Source organism: Paramisgurnus dabryanus, chromosome 6 (assembly GCF_030506205.2).
Source record: "Paramisgurnus dabryanus chromosome 6, PD_genome_1.1, whole genome shotgun sequence".
Classification (NCBI taxonomy): domain Eukaryota; kingdom Metazoa; phylum Chordata; class Actinopteri; order Cypriniformes; family Cobitidae; genus Paramisgurnus; species Paramisgurnus dabryanus.
This window is the reverse complement of record NC_133342.1, coordinates 16,617,127-16,629,737: the sequence shown is the minus strand read 5'-3', so window position 1 is coordinate 16,629,737 and position 12,611 is coordinate 16,617,127. Positions and strand designations below refer to the sequence as shown.

At 39.5% G+C, this 12,611-nt stretch overlaps 1 protein-coding gene across 10 annotated transcripts in view; it reads right to left on the bottom strand.

Moving 5' to 3' along the window:
• Nucleotides 1–12,611, bottom strand: part of kmt2cb (lysine (K)-specific methyltransferase 2Cb) — a 117,367-nt gene that overhangs the window by 21,257 nt on the left and 83,499 nt on the right. For 9 of the 10 annotated variants that reach the window (XM_065268172.2, XM_065268192.2, XM_065268181.2 and 6 more), the window contains 10 exons: nt 10,768–10,905; nt 10,648–10,680; nt 10,417–10,563; nt 8,943–9,087; nt 8,375–8,607; nt 7,487–7,560; nt 6,460–6,666; nt 3,670–5,541; nt 3,257–3,570; nt 592–2,234 (listed from right to left, as the gene is read on the bottom strand). In XM_065268172.2, the coding sequence (XP_065124244.1) occupies nt 592–2,234; nt 3,257–3,570; nt 3,670–5,541; nt 6,460–6,666; nt 7,487–7,560; nt 8,375–8,607; nt 8,943–9,087; nt 10,417–10,563; nt 10,648–10,680; nt 10,768–10,905 (4,806 nt within the window). The remainder of the gene's footprint in view (nt 1–591; nt 2,235–3,256; nt 3,571–3,669; nt 5,542–6,459; nt 6,667–7,486; nt 7,561–8,374; nt 8,608–8,942; nt 9,088–10,416; nt 10,564–10,647; nt 10,681–10,767; nt 10,906–12,611) is intronic. The other variant, XM_065268219.2, reaches the window with a different exon arrangement.

Sequence of the window (12,611 nt, the reverse complement as noted above, 5' to 3'; positions counted from 1 at the left end):
TTTGATTATTTTAATATTATTTTAATAACAAGATTATTTATATTAAAGGTCACGTTCTTCCTGATCCCATTTTTTAATCCCTAGTTAGTGTGTAATGTTGCTATAATAGCATAAATAATACCTGTAAAATGATAAAGCTCAAAGTTCACTGCGATATATTTTGTTCAATAGAATTCCTTTTTTAAAGCCTACAGCGAACGGCCGGTTTGGACTACAACGCTCTATGTCCTGGTTTAATGACGTCAGTAAAACGGTTTTTTTTTTTTTTTTTTTGACTAAACTCCGCCCACAGTAATACGTCAGTTACCAGCTTTGGCTCAAACAGCTCAGCTAAGCTGCTGTCGAATCACAACACACTAAACAAACTACACAATCAGAGCTCGTTATGTATTTCTGAAGGAGGGACTTCATAGAACAAGGAAGACATCAGTCTGTTTTGAGGACAGTGAAAACAGCGGTATACAGATAATTAAATTGTGTGAAAAATACAGCGTTTTTTACACGTGAAACATGAACACATGTTATACTGCCCACTATAAACACAATCAAAGCTTCAAAATCACAGAAAGAATGGGAGCTTTAAAACCTTACCTATGTTTGGGAAGAATGAGTCACTTGACCGCTGTCTGATCATAGCCTGCATTTCTTTCTGCTGCTGTTGCTCCTGTCTCTCCTGATCCAGGAGATCTTGTAGAAGAAGAGGCTGCTCCTCCAGAAGCAGTGGTCTGTTTTGATGGCCTTGCTGAGACAACATTAGCTGCTGAGTAAGAATACTGTGCTGATCCCCTGAGAGTAGAGCATCCTTTTGATCCATATCAAAAATATGGCTTTGTTGTTGTTCCTGAATAGAACCTGGGACTTCTAATGTAGTTTCTCCATGAGAAGACACTAATGATTGGTCTAAACTGAGGCCAGACTCCATCCTTTGCGCTGAGAAGTTTCCTTGGCCCAGAAGAGTGGTACTGAGTGGCAATGTAGCCTCCTGATTTGGAGGGTTGCTTTGTGTCACTGACTGTCCACAGTGTTCTTGCTTCATTGTTTCCCCATCTGGTGGTACATTAACCAGTAAGCTTGAAAGTACTGGAGTAGCATCAGGGTGAATTCCAGTCTTTGAAGCTTGTAAACTGTCACTTTCGGGTTTTTGATCCTTGCAAGAAGTGCCTTGGGACATACAATCCTTGATCCCATTTTCACTGTCTTCCTCAGTTTTAAAGGAAACCAATTCTGGATCCTGAGAAATATCTTGACTGGTTTGGCCTTGAGTCGGAGCAGTTGTGCCTACATTGTCCTTCACTGTTGATGAAGAAGAGGATGAGGATGGTGTGTCACCAAAACTTTCAATCTTTTTCTCGGTTTCTGCCTTTTGGCCATCTGACATTTCAGCGTGGTCTTCCATAGGATCACTGAGGTCCAAGTCCTCGCTGAGATCTAAATCAGCATCAGCATAAGCTATTATATCAAATTTGCCAGATGTTAAAAAGTCATCTAGATGCAGGTCATTTGTTTCAAGATCCAAGTCCTTTCCATCATCTGGGTCTAGATTTAGGTTCTCTAAATCAGCATCAACAAGGTCCTTCACTTCAACATCTTCAAGGTCCTTCACAGCAGATTCATCAGTATCTAATTTCTCCTCATGTACTTCATTTGTGGATAAAGGGACATCATCATTTTGTCCAGCAGATGTAGCAGCAACATTTGTAAGCAAGGGAGCACTAAGAGTCTCATTAGAAGCAGGTTGGCTTATAGACCTTGTGAGAGGGATCTGTGGATGTCCAGGTCTTAATGAAACATTGGACTGATGTAAATTTCCCATGCTTAAAGACCCCTGCATCTGTGTAACAGCTACCTGAGACTGATTCATTGTTGCTTCCATTGGAAGCTGATTGAAAGGGAATCCCATTTCCTGCCCACCCATAAAACCTGTGGGTCGTTGTTGTGATAGCGATTCCATACGATTTCCCTGCATCATAGGAGGTCCAAAAGGAAACCGCAGCCTGTTATCTGGCGCTCTGTGTCTTAGCTCTATAAAAGGCTGACCCATTATGTTATGCTGTTGTACATGCATTCCACGAGGAGGCAATTGGGGAGTTCCTATAGAACTGCCTACTACTGATCTTCCCAGGTCCATTGACATAGACCTTCTCATCTGTGGATGAGCGTCCATTATTGAGTCTTGCATTTGATGAGGTCTTGGAGCTCCCAGTGATCCTTGGACACCAGGATTGATGGCCATCCTAAAATGAAAAACAGAACCAGCGTTTACATAAGGAATGTTAACAATTATGAAACTTTGATTAATTATTGATAACAATTAAATAGATAAAACGAAACTTAAAAAGTCATGCACGTGTGTGCGGCCTTTGCGCAAAACACATACAGTAGAAGAAAAAAAATTAAGTAATCACGCAGAAGTTAAACTTGGCATGATTACACCGATGCTTGATGCCAAGCACACACCTGGGCTTTTTAACGTCATGCGAGATGAGGCTGGCTGCCAACGTAACAAAACGGCATCCACAGTGGATCCGATAGGGTCCGATAGGCTACTAAAAGCGAAGACCCTCTCTATTAAAGCCTGCAAGCTAAGCATAAAAACACTGCTAAAGCTGCTGTACACAGGGAGGGAGACCAAAGGGCCGTTTTTCAGGAACAGATTAAAATATAAACTGGCAAGAAACTGTAAAATGTAAACATGCCAGCCAAGTTGACACTTGCAGGATGAATACCGAAGGTTGCTATCTGCATAATATAAGTATCTTTTCTGAAAGTGCACAGCAGGTCCAAGCTGGAGATGACAATGGGAAAAGTTACCTTTGTATGTTTCTTGGATATAATTATAACAAACAGTGTATGAACGACTGGGAAAGCGAGGTGAACAACTAGAAAAATAACACTTGATGATAATGAAACCTTTATTCTGACATGGAGTGCGCATGTGAGGCAGAGTTATACACTGTGTCTATTAGTCATTATATTTCATTATGAAAAGTATAAATTGATGATTTTATCAAAACACCAACTACACTGACTCATTTAAAAATCCCACTAGCATGTTATTTAGTGAGGAAGTGCGTGAGGAAGCAGGTGTTTTTATTGCCATTTACGTACACTTTATGTCATTGGCTATATGCCACTGCAGTAAAGGTTTATTGCACTATTACAGTTAACGATTATTCGATTGATTGACATCCCTAATTTACATTAGTACTACCTTTACAAAAATCTGTTACAAATTCTGTAATGCCATTTAACCCACCTTGGTCCAAGCTGCCTTAAAACGGAGTTATCCCCAGGAAACTGTGGTCTGGGAAACTGGCCTTCAGGAAAATGCCCCTGTTGATCTCCTGGGTATGGCCCATGGAATCTCTGGGGACCCCTTACAGCTCCTGGACCAGGATATGGTGGTGGTGGTCGATTAAAAATTTCACCCTGCTGGCTTGTAGCATCCTGGCTCCAGGGATGAGGGGTTCCTGGAGGCATGGCCATAGAATGATCCTGTACTACCTTCTCTTGACGTATGGCACTTTTTTGCTGCTGCTGTCTGAGAAGCAGCTCTCGAATCCGCTGACGCTGTGAACAAAATATTGAGTTAGTGTTGTGTTGGTGTCTGTTTTAAATGTTACACAGTTCATCTCATAAAAAAAATAACAGTTACAAATCAAACCACACCTGTCTAAGTCTTTCCTCAGCTTCAGCAAGAGGTACTGATTGAGCTTCAGTGCTGGGTTGTCCCATAGCATGGGAATTGATACTTTGTGCCAAACCTTGTTGCTCTTTATTTTCTCCACACTGAGGATGTGGAACCATTGGGGTCTGCTCAAAGGGGTCATGAATAGGAGTCTGATTAGGCAGATTGGATAGTTGCTGAGGGATAGTATCATCTGCCATACCCAGATGTTTGAAAGATTGAGGTCCATGTTTTGTTGGACTTGCAAAAGTGTCTTGCATCAAGACTTGAGGAGGAGAGAATGGGTCATGATTGGATATGGGCCCAGGTCCCAGGGCCTGTCCAGCACCTAGAGGGTGCGGTGTTCGTGAAGGATTTACAGTTGAATTATTGAGTAATGACTGCGATCTTCCTAATAATTGTGCATTAAGATCGGGTCCTACGGAACGTGGCAGTCCTGCAGGTTGACTAAAAGGATCAGGGTTCCTTTGGTGACTTGGAGACTTGGGAAACCTGTCTGGCATTCCTAAGCGTGGTGCCCCATGGGGGTGCGCATAAGGATCCATTGACATCGGAGACATTAAGCGATTTTGAGGCTGCTGTTGAGTTTGTTGGGAGGGTTGGTTCATCATGACTGGATGGCGAATTGCAGGCTGTTGAGAGTAGGGTTCAGGATCATGTGGTCTAGGTGTGCCAGGCATTCTAGCGTAAGGGTTAGAAAATGAAGACTGGCCAAAAGGGTCACTTGAAGGTCTTGGTGTAGCAGGTTGTTGTCCAAAGGGATCACACTGAGAATAGTCTGGCCTAGGTGTAGGGGGTGCACGAGCATATGGGTTGCAGGAAGGCTGTCGAATCATTACCCCTGGCTGAGAAAATGGGAGAGTCTGGGGCTGCCGTGAAACCCTTTGGTTTGCATAGCCTTCACTTACTACAGGACGAGGAGTGAGTGGAGGCTGTGCATATGGGTCATTCTGTTGATTTTGTGAGAATCCATCAGAGGATCGAGGGGGCATTATTGGTCTTTCAAAAGGATCGGCCATTCCTCTCCGTGCCTGCATACCTGCATATTGTTCCTGAGCCTGAGGGGGTGGCATAGGGGTTTTAAAAACCTGGACAGACCCTGATTCATTACTGCCTGGAATAGGAGTGAGTAAGGGACGAGCATAAGGGTCGGAAAGTATCATTCTGCCCTGAGGCATTCTCTGATAGGCTTCCTTTCTCACAGACACCCTGGAGAATGGATCATGACCTGGAGAGCCAATAAGATGCCTACCTTCTAATGTCTGACTTGCTCTGGGAGGGCACATGGGCTTCACAAAAGGGTCTGTATTACCTGCTGGTCTTGGGGTGTCTGGGGGCTTGGCATATGGGTCACTGCATATGGCTGTTGGTGAACCAATGGGCTCTGAAAGACCCCTGGGAGATTTCCCTGATTCTGAGTTACGACGTGGCGTTCCCTGCCCAGAAGGTGGTGGTCTAGGAGTGCCCACCATTTTGGTGTAGGGATCCCATGGTGAAGATGGCCTAGAGCCAGAGGAGCTTGGAGAGAACATTTGAGGAGACTGTGGTTGAGATCCTGAAGAAGGAGGTGGAGGATGAGGACGTAAAAAGACGTCATCTGGGGAACATGATGTGGGCGTGCCAGGAATCTGTGCATTTGAAGCCCCATTCTTTGAATTGGGCTGATGGGGAGACGTGTTCCCATTGTTAGAGTGCGCAGAGACAGGACTCCTCAGGTCACCAGAGGAGTCATGCTCAGATTGGTTGAAGGATGGGTGCTGTTGTTGCTGCTGATTAAGCTGTTCATTCTTAACTTGTTCAAGTTTCTGTGTGGCTTCAATCTTAGCTTGCTGCTTACTTTTCTGCCTCATTTGCTGCAACAGATAGAATAAATATAATAAATATATATTTGTAAAAGATCAAACAATAAAATAATTTATCACCAAAGCATTTTTATTTCTTAATTAAATTTAATATCTGTGTTTAACATAAAAAGTCAAACAATAATGATCCTGAGGACTGCTTAGGGAAATCTAAAGACATTTTGTTTAAAACAACTACGTTTTTCATTCTGTATGTGATTTAACTCATTTGATTACTTTCTGGGAAACAGGACCCACAGATGACATTTGATGTTTTGAGCACTGTGTTCTTAGCATTAGTACATATGAAAACAATGTTGTGGTTCACATTTTTATATTAGTTAAATTCCTTTGTGTCCTCTGAAGTAACCAAAGATGTTTTAGTTGGGTTTTTTACGTGGGGGATTCAATCAAACACTGTAACTGTGACACCCTTCGGCTTGCTTTTGTTTTATTCTTTGTCTACAATGGGTAGCACTGACACAGAATGCAAATTAGGGATCTCCCTCTGTTCAGAAGTTCACTGTCCACCACCAGACCATGAACAGAAGAAAATAATAATAGTGCAACATGTCTTTCATCAACCAAAGACTGGAAGATCTGATAGAGGGCAAAATATATGTTTTTCTAGCACTAAACAAAACCACAATATCTAAAAGTTCACCTACTGTCTTTATATCACCTTGGTGTAGCTAAACTAGTAAGGCATTGTGGTAGTAATGCAAAGATTGTGGGTTTTATTCCCAGGAAGCACACATACTAATAAACTGTACAGCTTGAACGCACTGTACTGAAAATTTATTTGGATAAAAATGGCTGCCAAATGCATACATTTAAATGTACATTTTGTACAGGCCATTAGCCACCCTGCCCTCCAAATATCATTGGCCATTTAAAAAACCCAAATTAGTTGACCACTACTTGACTTACCTGTCTAAACTTCCATTCTTGTTCATGCTCTGATTCCTTGGGCTTCAGTGGGTCTTTGAACAGTAATTCAGGATCCAGTGGTGGAATAGCAGGATCAAACACTTCTAAAGGCTGCGGCTGAGACTGAGGCTGTTGGCGCTTAATGGTCTCATTGGACATCTGCACTTTGTTAATACGTAGGGCTGCCCTGTTATCCCTGGCCTTTTGCTGTGAATGGGAATAAACGGTTGTGCAGTTTTGATATCATCGAGATTCACAGGTTGCATTCATTTGCTGAGATGACATGGTTTACACTAATTGGTTGAAAGCTTTTTGTTTTTTAAAGTGCTACTCAAAGTAATTGTTCAATATCGTATGAATGTGTTTTTTCCAGAAGTCCAGTTATATCACACACAGAAACTCTAATAAGCTGACTGGCTTCATTCTTTAGAAATTCAGTCTTTATGAGCAAAGATGAAAAGGTGAAATGATAAAAAAAGATGAAAAGTCCTTGTGGCAGTTGATTTTGAGCTTTGTAAAAGTAGTATAATGTATATTAACCTTTTCTAGGTAGATTTTTGCAATTTTTCAGGCCCTGTTTTACTAATTTATTACATAATACACCATTTATAAAAACTTGTATAAGTAATCCTGTATGGTACGTCTGCTTGTGTACACAGACCAACAAGACAGGATATAAGTCATGTGACTGACCTACAAATCTAGGTTAAACTGACAAACCTGAATGAATAACTGATTTCTGTGGACTACAGGCCAGTGAAGGACAAAATGATAAAAGATATTTAATTATATGCAAATAAAACATACAATGTATGATTTTTAAAGTGATTTTTTCTAATGTGTGCAACAATGTAATGTTTTGATGTTATGTTTATTTGCGACTTTCTAAGCAAATATTAATATGATCAATTTTGATTTATCACTATGTAATTTTAAATTGGCAAATGGCAGCCCTGTTCTAAACAATGAAATACTTCTGGTGATAAAATATCAAGATCTGTATAGTTCAGAAAATGTGCAATCTTACCACATATGGAGCTCTGTCCTGTGAACTTGCTTTTCTCCACAGTTTAGCAATTTGCTTCACACGTGTTGACCAATCTAAAATGGTTAATGGTATAATGTTAAAGGGGACATTTCACAAGACTTTTTTTAAGATGTAAAATAAATCTTTGGTGTCCCCAGTGTACATATGTGAAGTTTTAACTCATAATACCCCACAGATAATTCATTATAGCATGTTAAAATTGCCACTTTGTAGGTGTGAGCAAAAATTTGCCGTTTTTGGGCGTGTCCTTTAAAATGCAAATGAGCTGATACAATTCAAACACTGATTGTCATAATGGTGGTTTGTTGAAATCAAAACTCAATTGTGCTGTCAATTATTTCTATAATCCCTCTTTCTCTCTCTCTGCACTAAATGGCAGTGCCGTGGTTGGATAGTGCAGATTAAGGGGCGGTATTATTATAAAAAGATCCCCTTTTGACATCACAAGGGGAGCCAAATTTCAATTACCTATTTTTTCACATGCTCGCAGAGAATGGTTTACCAAAACTAAGTTACTGGGTTTATCTATATCAAATAGGTTTACAGCATCACTGGTGACCCAATTGTAGCACTTAAACATCGAAAAAGTCAGATTTTCATGATATGTCTGCTTCAAATTAAAGTGTGCATTAGAAATACAATGAAAGATATTATAAAAAATATTAAAAAGGCAGTGCACTTTGAAATAACACACATTTCTTGTCTTACCATTCAGAAATTACTAAGTAACCAGCATTACAAAAATTATTTGATTACTTTAATTAAAATGTAAGAACTTGCTCCATTCTACAAACAACATATTCCTTCTTTAAATATCTTGTTTGACCTATAAATATATTGTGTAAATAAATATGTTGTTTTTCAGACCTGGATATTCCTCCTTAAGGTTCGGGAAGTTGACATTAGTGTACAACACAGGTGCGACAGTGGCAAGTTCTCCTAGTGTTTCTTCTTTCTCCCACTTTAGAGTGCTCTTCTGTGCGGTAGAAAGCGAGTCTCCCTCCACCTCGGATGAGGCAGCAGGAGCAGAGGCTGAAGATGAACCTGTAGCAGACCATGGACCTGCCGTCTCCTGTGCCATCAGATTAAACTTCCTGTCTCTGCACACAAGATACAAAAAATATTTTCACCTACAGCACATTCTAACATGAGTGATCATATTTTGCTCACAAGATTATAACATAGATATCGTCTAAAGCAGGGGTCTCCAACCTTTTTGTAAGCAAGGGCTACCAAAATGGATAAAGCAATCTGGAGGGCTTTAAAAAATGTTAACATACGTAAACCAAGCCAAGCTAATATAAAAAATATGTAATAAATAAATATTACAATTGTGACTATTAACAGAATGTGCTTTGGCGGGCACCTCACAGACTCTGTGCGGGCAACCATGTTGGAGACCCCTGGTCTAGAGTGTCTGTGCAAACAGGCTTACCTTAGATTGTCTGGGAAAGGCATGCGGTGCATGGAGGGAATATTTCGAGCCATATCAGGCCCGGCTCCAGGACAAATTTGAGACTGTGAAAACTCCTGTTTGGGTTCCATCAGACCATTCATCATGGGCATCCGTGAAGCCATTCCTGTACAAAAATGCATCAATATACATGACAAAGTGCAAACAATACACTATCTGAGACATATGATGGCCTTCAAGTTTTTTTTTTATGTAGGTAAAGACATGGCAATTACACCGTCAAGTTGTGTAATTACACTGAATAGTATTTGTGTTTTCACAGTATGTTCAATACAAAGTTCAATACAAATAAAACTCTTGACAACATCTGTGATGAATTATTGATTATCACACACAATAATTTCCACTCGTTCATAAGTTGCACAAACAATTATTCTAAGTGCATTATTGTATGTGCGATTTTTTTACAGATATGCAACAGAATGTCTACACTATTTCAAAACTATGTCAAAACTTTGCCCTGTTTATACATAAGAAGACTGACTCCACCAATGGCAATAATTCAGGGTGGGGTTATCCGTTTTCTATTTCTTCTGCTATCGTTTAAAATTAACAGGTTAATTTCAGTAGTGCAGAAAGTAATAGTTTTTTATTTAAGTTACTTAAATTACTTGTATTAATTAATTATTAATTAGCTGTCTATAATTGTATTAATTTAATTGTTTTACATCAACACGCTGTAATTTTCCTGTAATTTTAAAGGTGCCAAAGAATGCATTGAAATAATATGTTTAATTATTCTTTGATATTTACATAGAAGGTATGTAACTTTATTAAGTGCAAAAAATACCCAGAAACATTTTTACATGTCCATTTACATTTTTACATGTCCATTTAAATTTTTACATGTCCATTTAAATTTTACATGTCCATTTACATTTTTACATGTCCATTTACAACCCTAGGATTTGTCCTTTGAATCAGCTCTGCTCTGAGGCTCATGCCAGTAGCTCACATTAGTAAACAGACTTTATATGTTTCAACTAATTGTTTGGAGATTGGTAATGGGTGTTTCTGAGTGATAAGTTTGTTTTTTCGTCAGTATAGACCTGCAAAACCTAAATGTAAAGTCAACAGTAGAACTTTAGCCTTAGCGCAAACGCATATAGCACTAACTCAGCAGTCACAACTTTGTTTTTAACATATTTGTACTTAATTTAATGTGTAATTTAATGTTCGGGGCGTACATCACAACGTCACAGTCAGTGTTATGTTGAGATTGGCATTTTTCCAGCACTTTTTTTGCGTGCACAAGCTTTACATGAAAATAAAGGAAACAAACGCGTTCAGAGGCTCACAATATGTCATTACCATATACCGAGATCTTATTATTTATCCATGCCTAGATAAATACAATTTTTTATTCTTAGGCACCTTTAAATGAAGAAGGCTCTTTATCATAACCATATCATCACCATAACATGTAACAACAAACCTGAGTTGGGTTGGGAAAGGTGTAAACCAGGGCCTGGATGTCCATGCAGGGTTTGAGCTCCATGAATCTGTTGAGGCATCTGAGGTTGGCTGGCAGTGGGGCTCAGGACAGCTGTGAAGAGATCCTCCACATCCTTTCCGCCAAGTTCTGCAATAAGACGCAGATCTTCAGTTCTTTACAACATACCAAAATGAGCATATTCAACGGCAGCTGCTTGTGTTTTAAACCCACCTGGCATTTTGTAGAGTCTGCTGAGTATTGATTCTGTGAGATAGAAAGAGTAATTGTATAAAGCTGTGCAAGGCAAATGATATTAGTAGTTCACGTAATGCATAGTTAGTATATACAGACCATCTGTGACCATCTTGTCCAGCTCAGGGCTCAGAATGCCGTCCAGTGGCTCTTCTGATACCTGACGCAGATGAGAACGGCTTAGATGACTCTGAGATGAGCCGGATGCCTCTTCTGTTAAAGGTGCAACGTCCAGACCTATACATAAACATAGAGTACATACATAAAGTCATTATTTATATACATAATATTTCACTTTACGTACACGTTCAAGCATCAAAACTAGTTAAAATAGTAGCACATATGACTTGTTATCTGATTCTGAAGCCTATACAAATCATCTGAATATTTTAAAGCACATACCAGGTATCCTAAAATGTACAAATGAATGATTGGTTGAATAAATGAATAAATAAATAAAAGTATGAATATTCAGCTAAATATCTTTGTGCTTCTTGTGTATGGAAAAAGTTAAAAGTTCTGGTTAAAACTGTCCCTTTAAGCACTGTGCAGTACTGTGACTAGAAATCAAATATTTTGATTTGAAACAACAGAATACCAGGTATATAATTAAAAAAAAAACTAAATAAAATGTATAATGTGTACAGTGTGTACAGTATGCAGTATTTGAACAATGTATAAATTGTATAAAAAATTTATTAAAAAAAGCCCCTAAAAACCCCATCTCTTTAGCTTTTTCACCGTATCCCCCAGAGTTAGATAAGTCCATACATACCTTTATCATCCACGCACGTGCCGTAACTCTGTCTGACGCACCCCCCGCTAGCTTAGCTTAGCACAAAGACTGAAAGTGAATGGCTCCAGCTAGCATACTGCTCCCAATAAGTGACAAAATGACATGAACATTTTCCTATTTATATGTTGTGATTTGTATAGTCACACCGTGTACAAATAACAAAGTCATAAGAGACACAGCCATCTTTAACAATATACATACAGGGAACTATATTCTCAGAAGACGAAGCACTGCTACTTGGCGGAGTGATTTGCTTGCAGCACCCGAGAAACCCAGTGGTGACGAGCAGAGTTCGCTGTGATTGCTTTGATATGACTATACAAATCACAACACATGAATAGGAAAATGTTCACGTTATTTTGTCACTTATTGGGAGCAGTATACTAGCTGGAGCCATTCACTTCCATTCTTTGTGGCAAGCTAAGCTAGCGGGGATGCGTCAGACAGAGTTACGGTATGCGCGGGGATGAAAAAGGTATGTATGGACTTATCTTACTCTGGGGGATATGGTGAACAAGCGAAATTTCCAAAATGTGGGCGTGTTCCTTTAACTGAATTTTCTCGAAACGTACACAAATTCATTAAGAGTCTGATTAAAAAAATGCTAATAAACAAAAAAATAATGCCAGACACACTTAGCGGGTTTTGCATATGAGCTATTTAAATACACTGTGGGCTTTCAGGTAAGCCACAGCACCTCATCTTCCACGGCTGTTTTTACAGCGGGGACTAACACACAATATTGTCTTAACATTGCATGGCTTGTTTCTTTTCATCAACCCAAGGCTTCATGTGGATCTCATTGGAACAGTGCCCCTACTCTCCACTCATCCATACAATCAGAGACCCTGACTGCAGCTTTAGAGATGAAGGCCATTCATCAATGTCTTTGGTTTTCAAAAATGCATGTCTACAGTGTATCTTATTTCTGCACTGCAACCGAAGGAAGAGTCCTTGAACAAGCCTGTTAGTGCAGCATTAAATTGCTGCATCATTCTCAGTCGGTTAAGTAATATAAATGGCTCTGACATCTCTGGCATGTTGCACTCAGTAAAACTGAATAGACTGCTGATGCATAATGGCCGAATTCAGGTGCGGCAAACCAAAGACACTTTCAGTTTGATAAAGAACATATCTGTTAAAATAA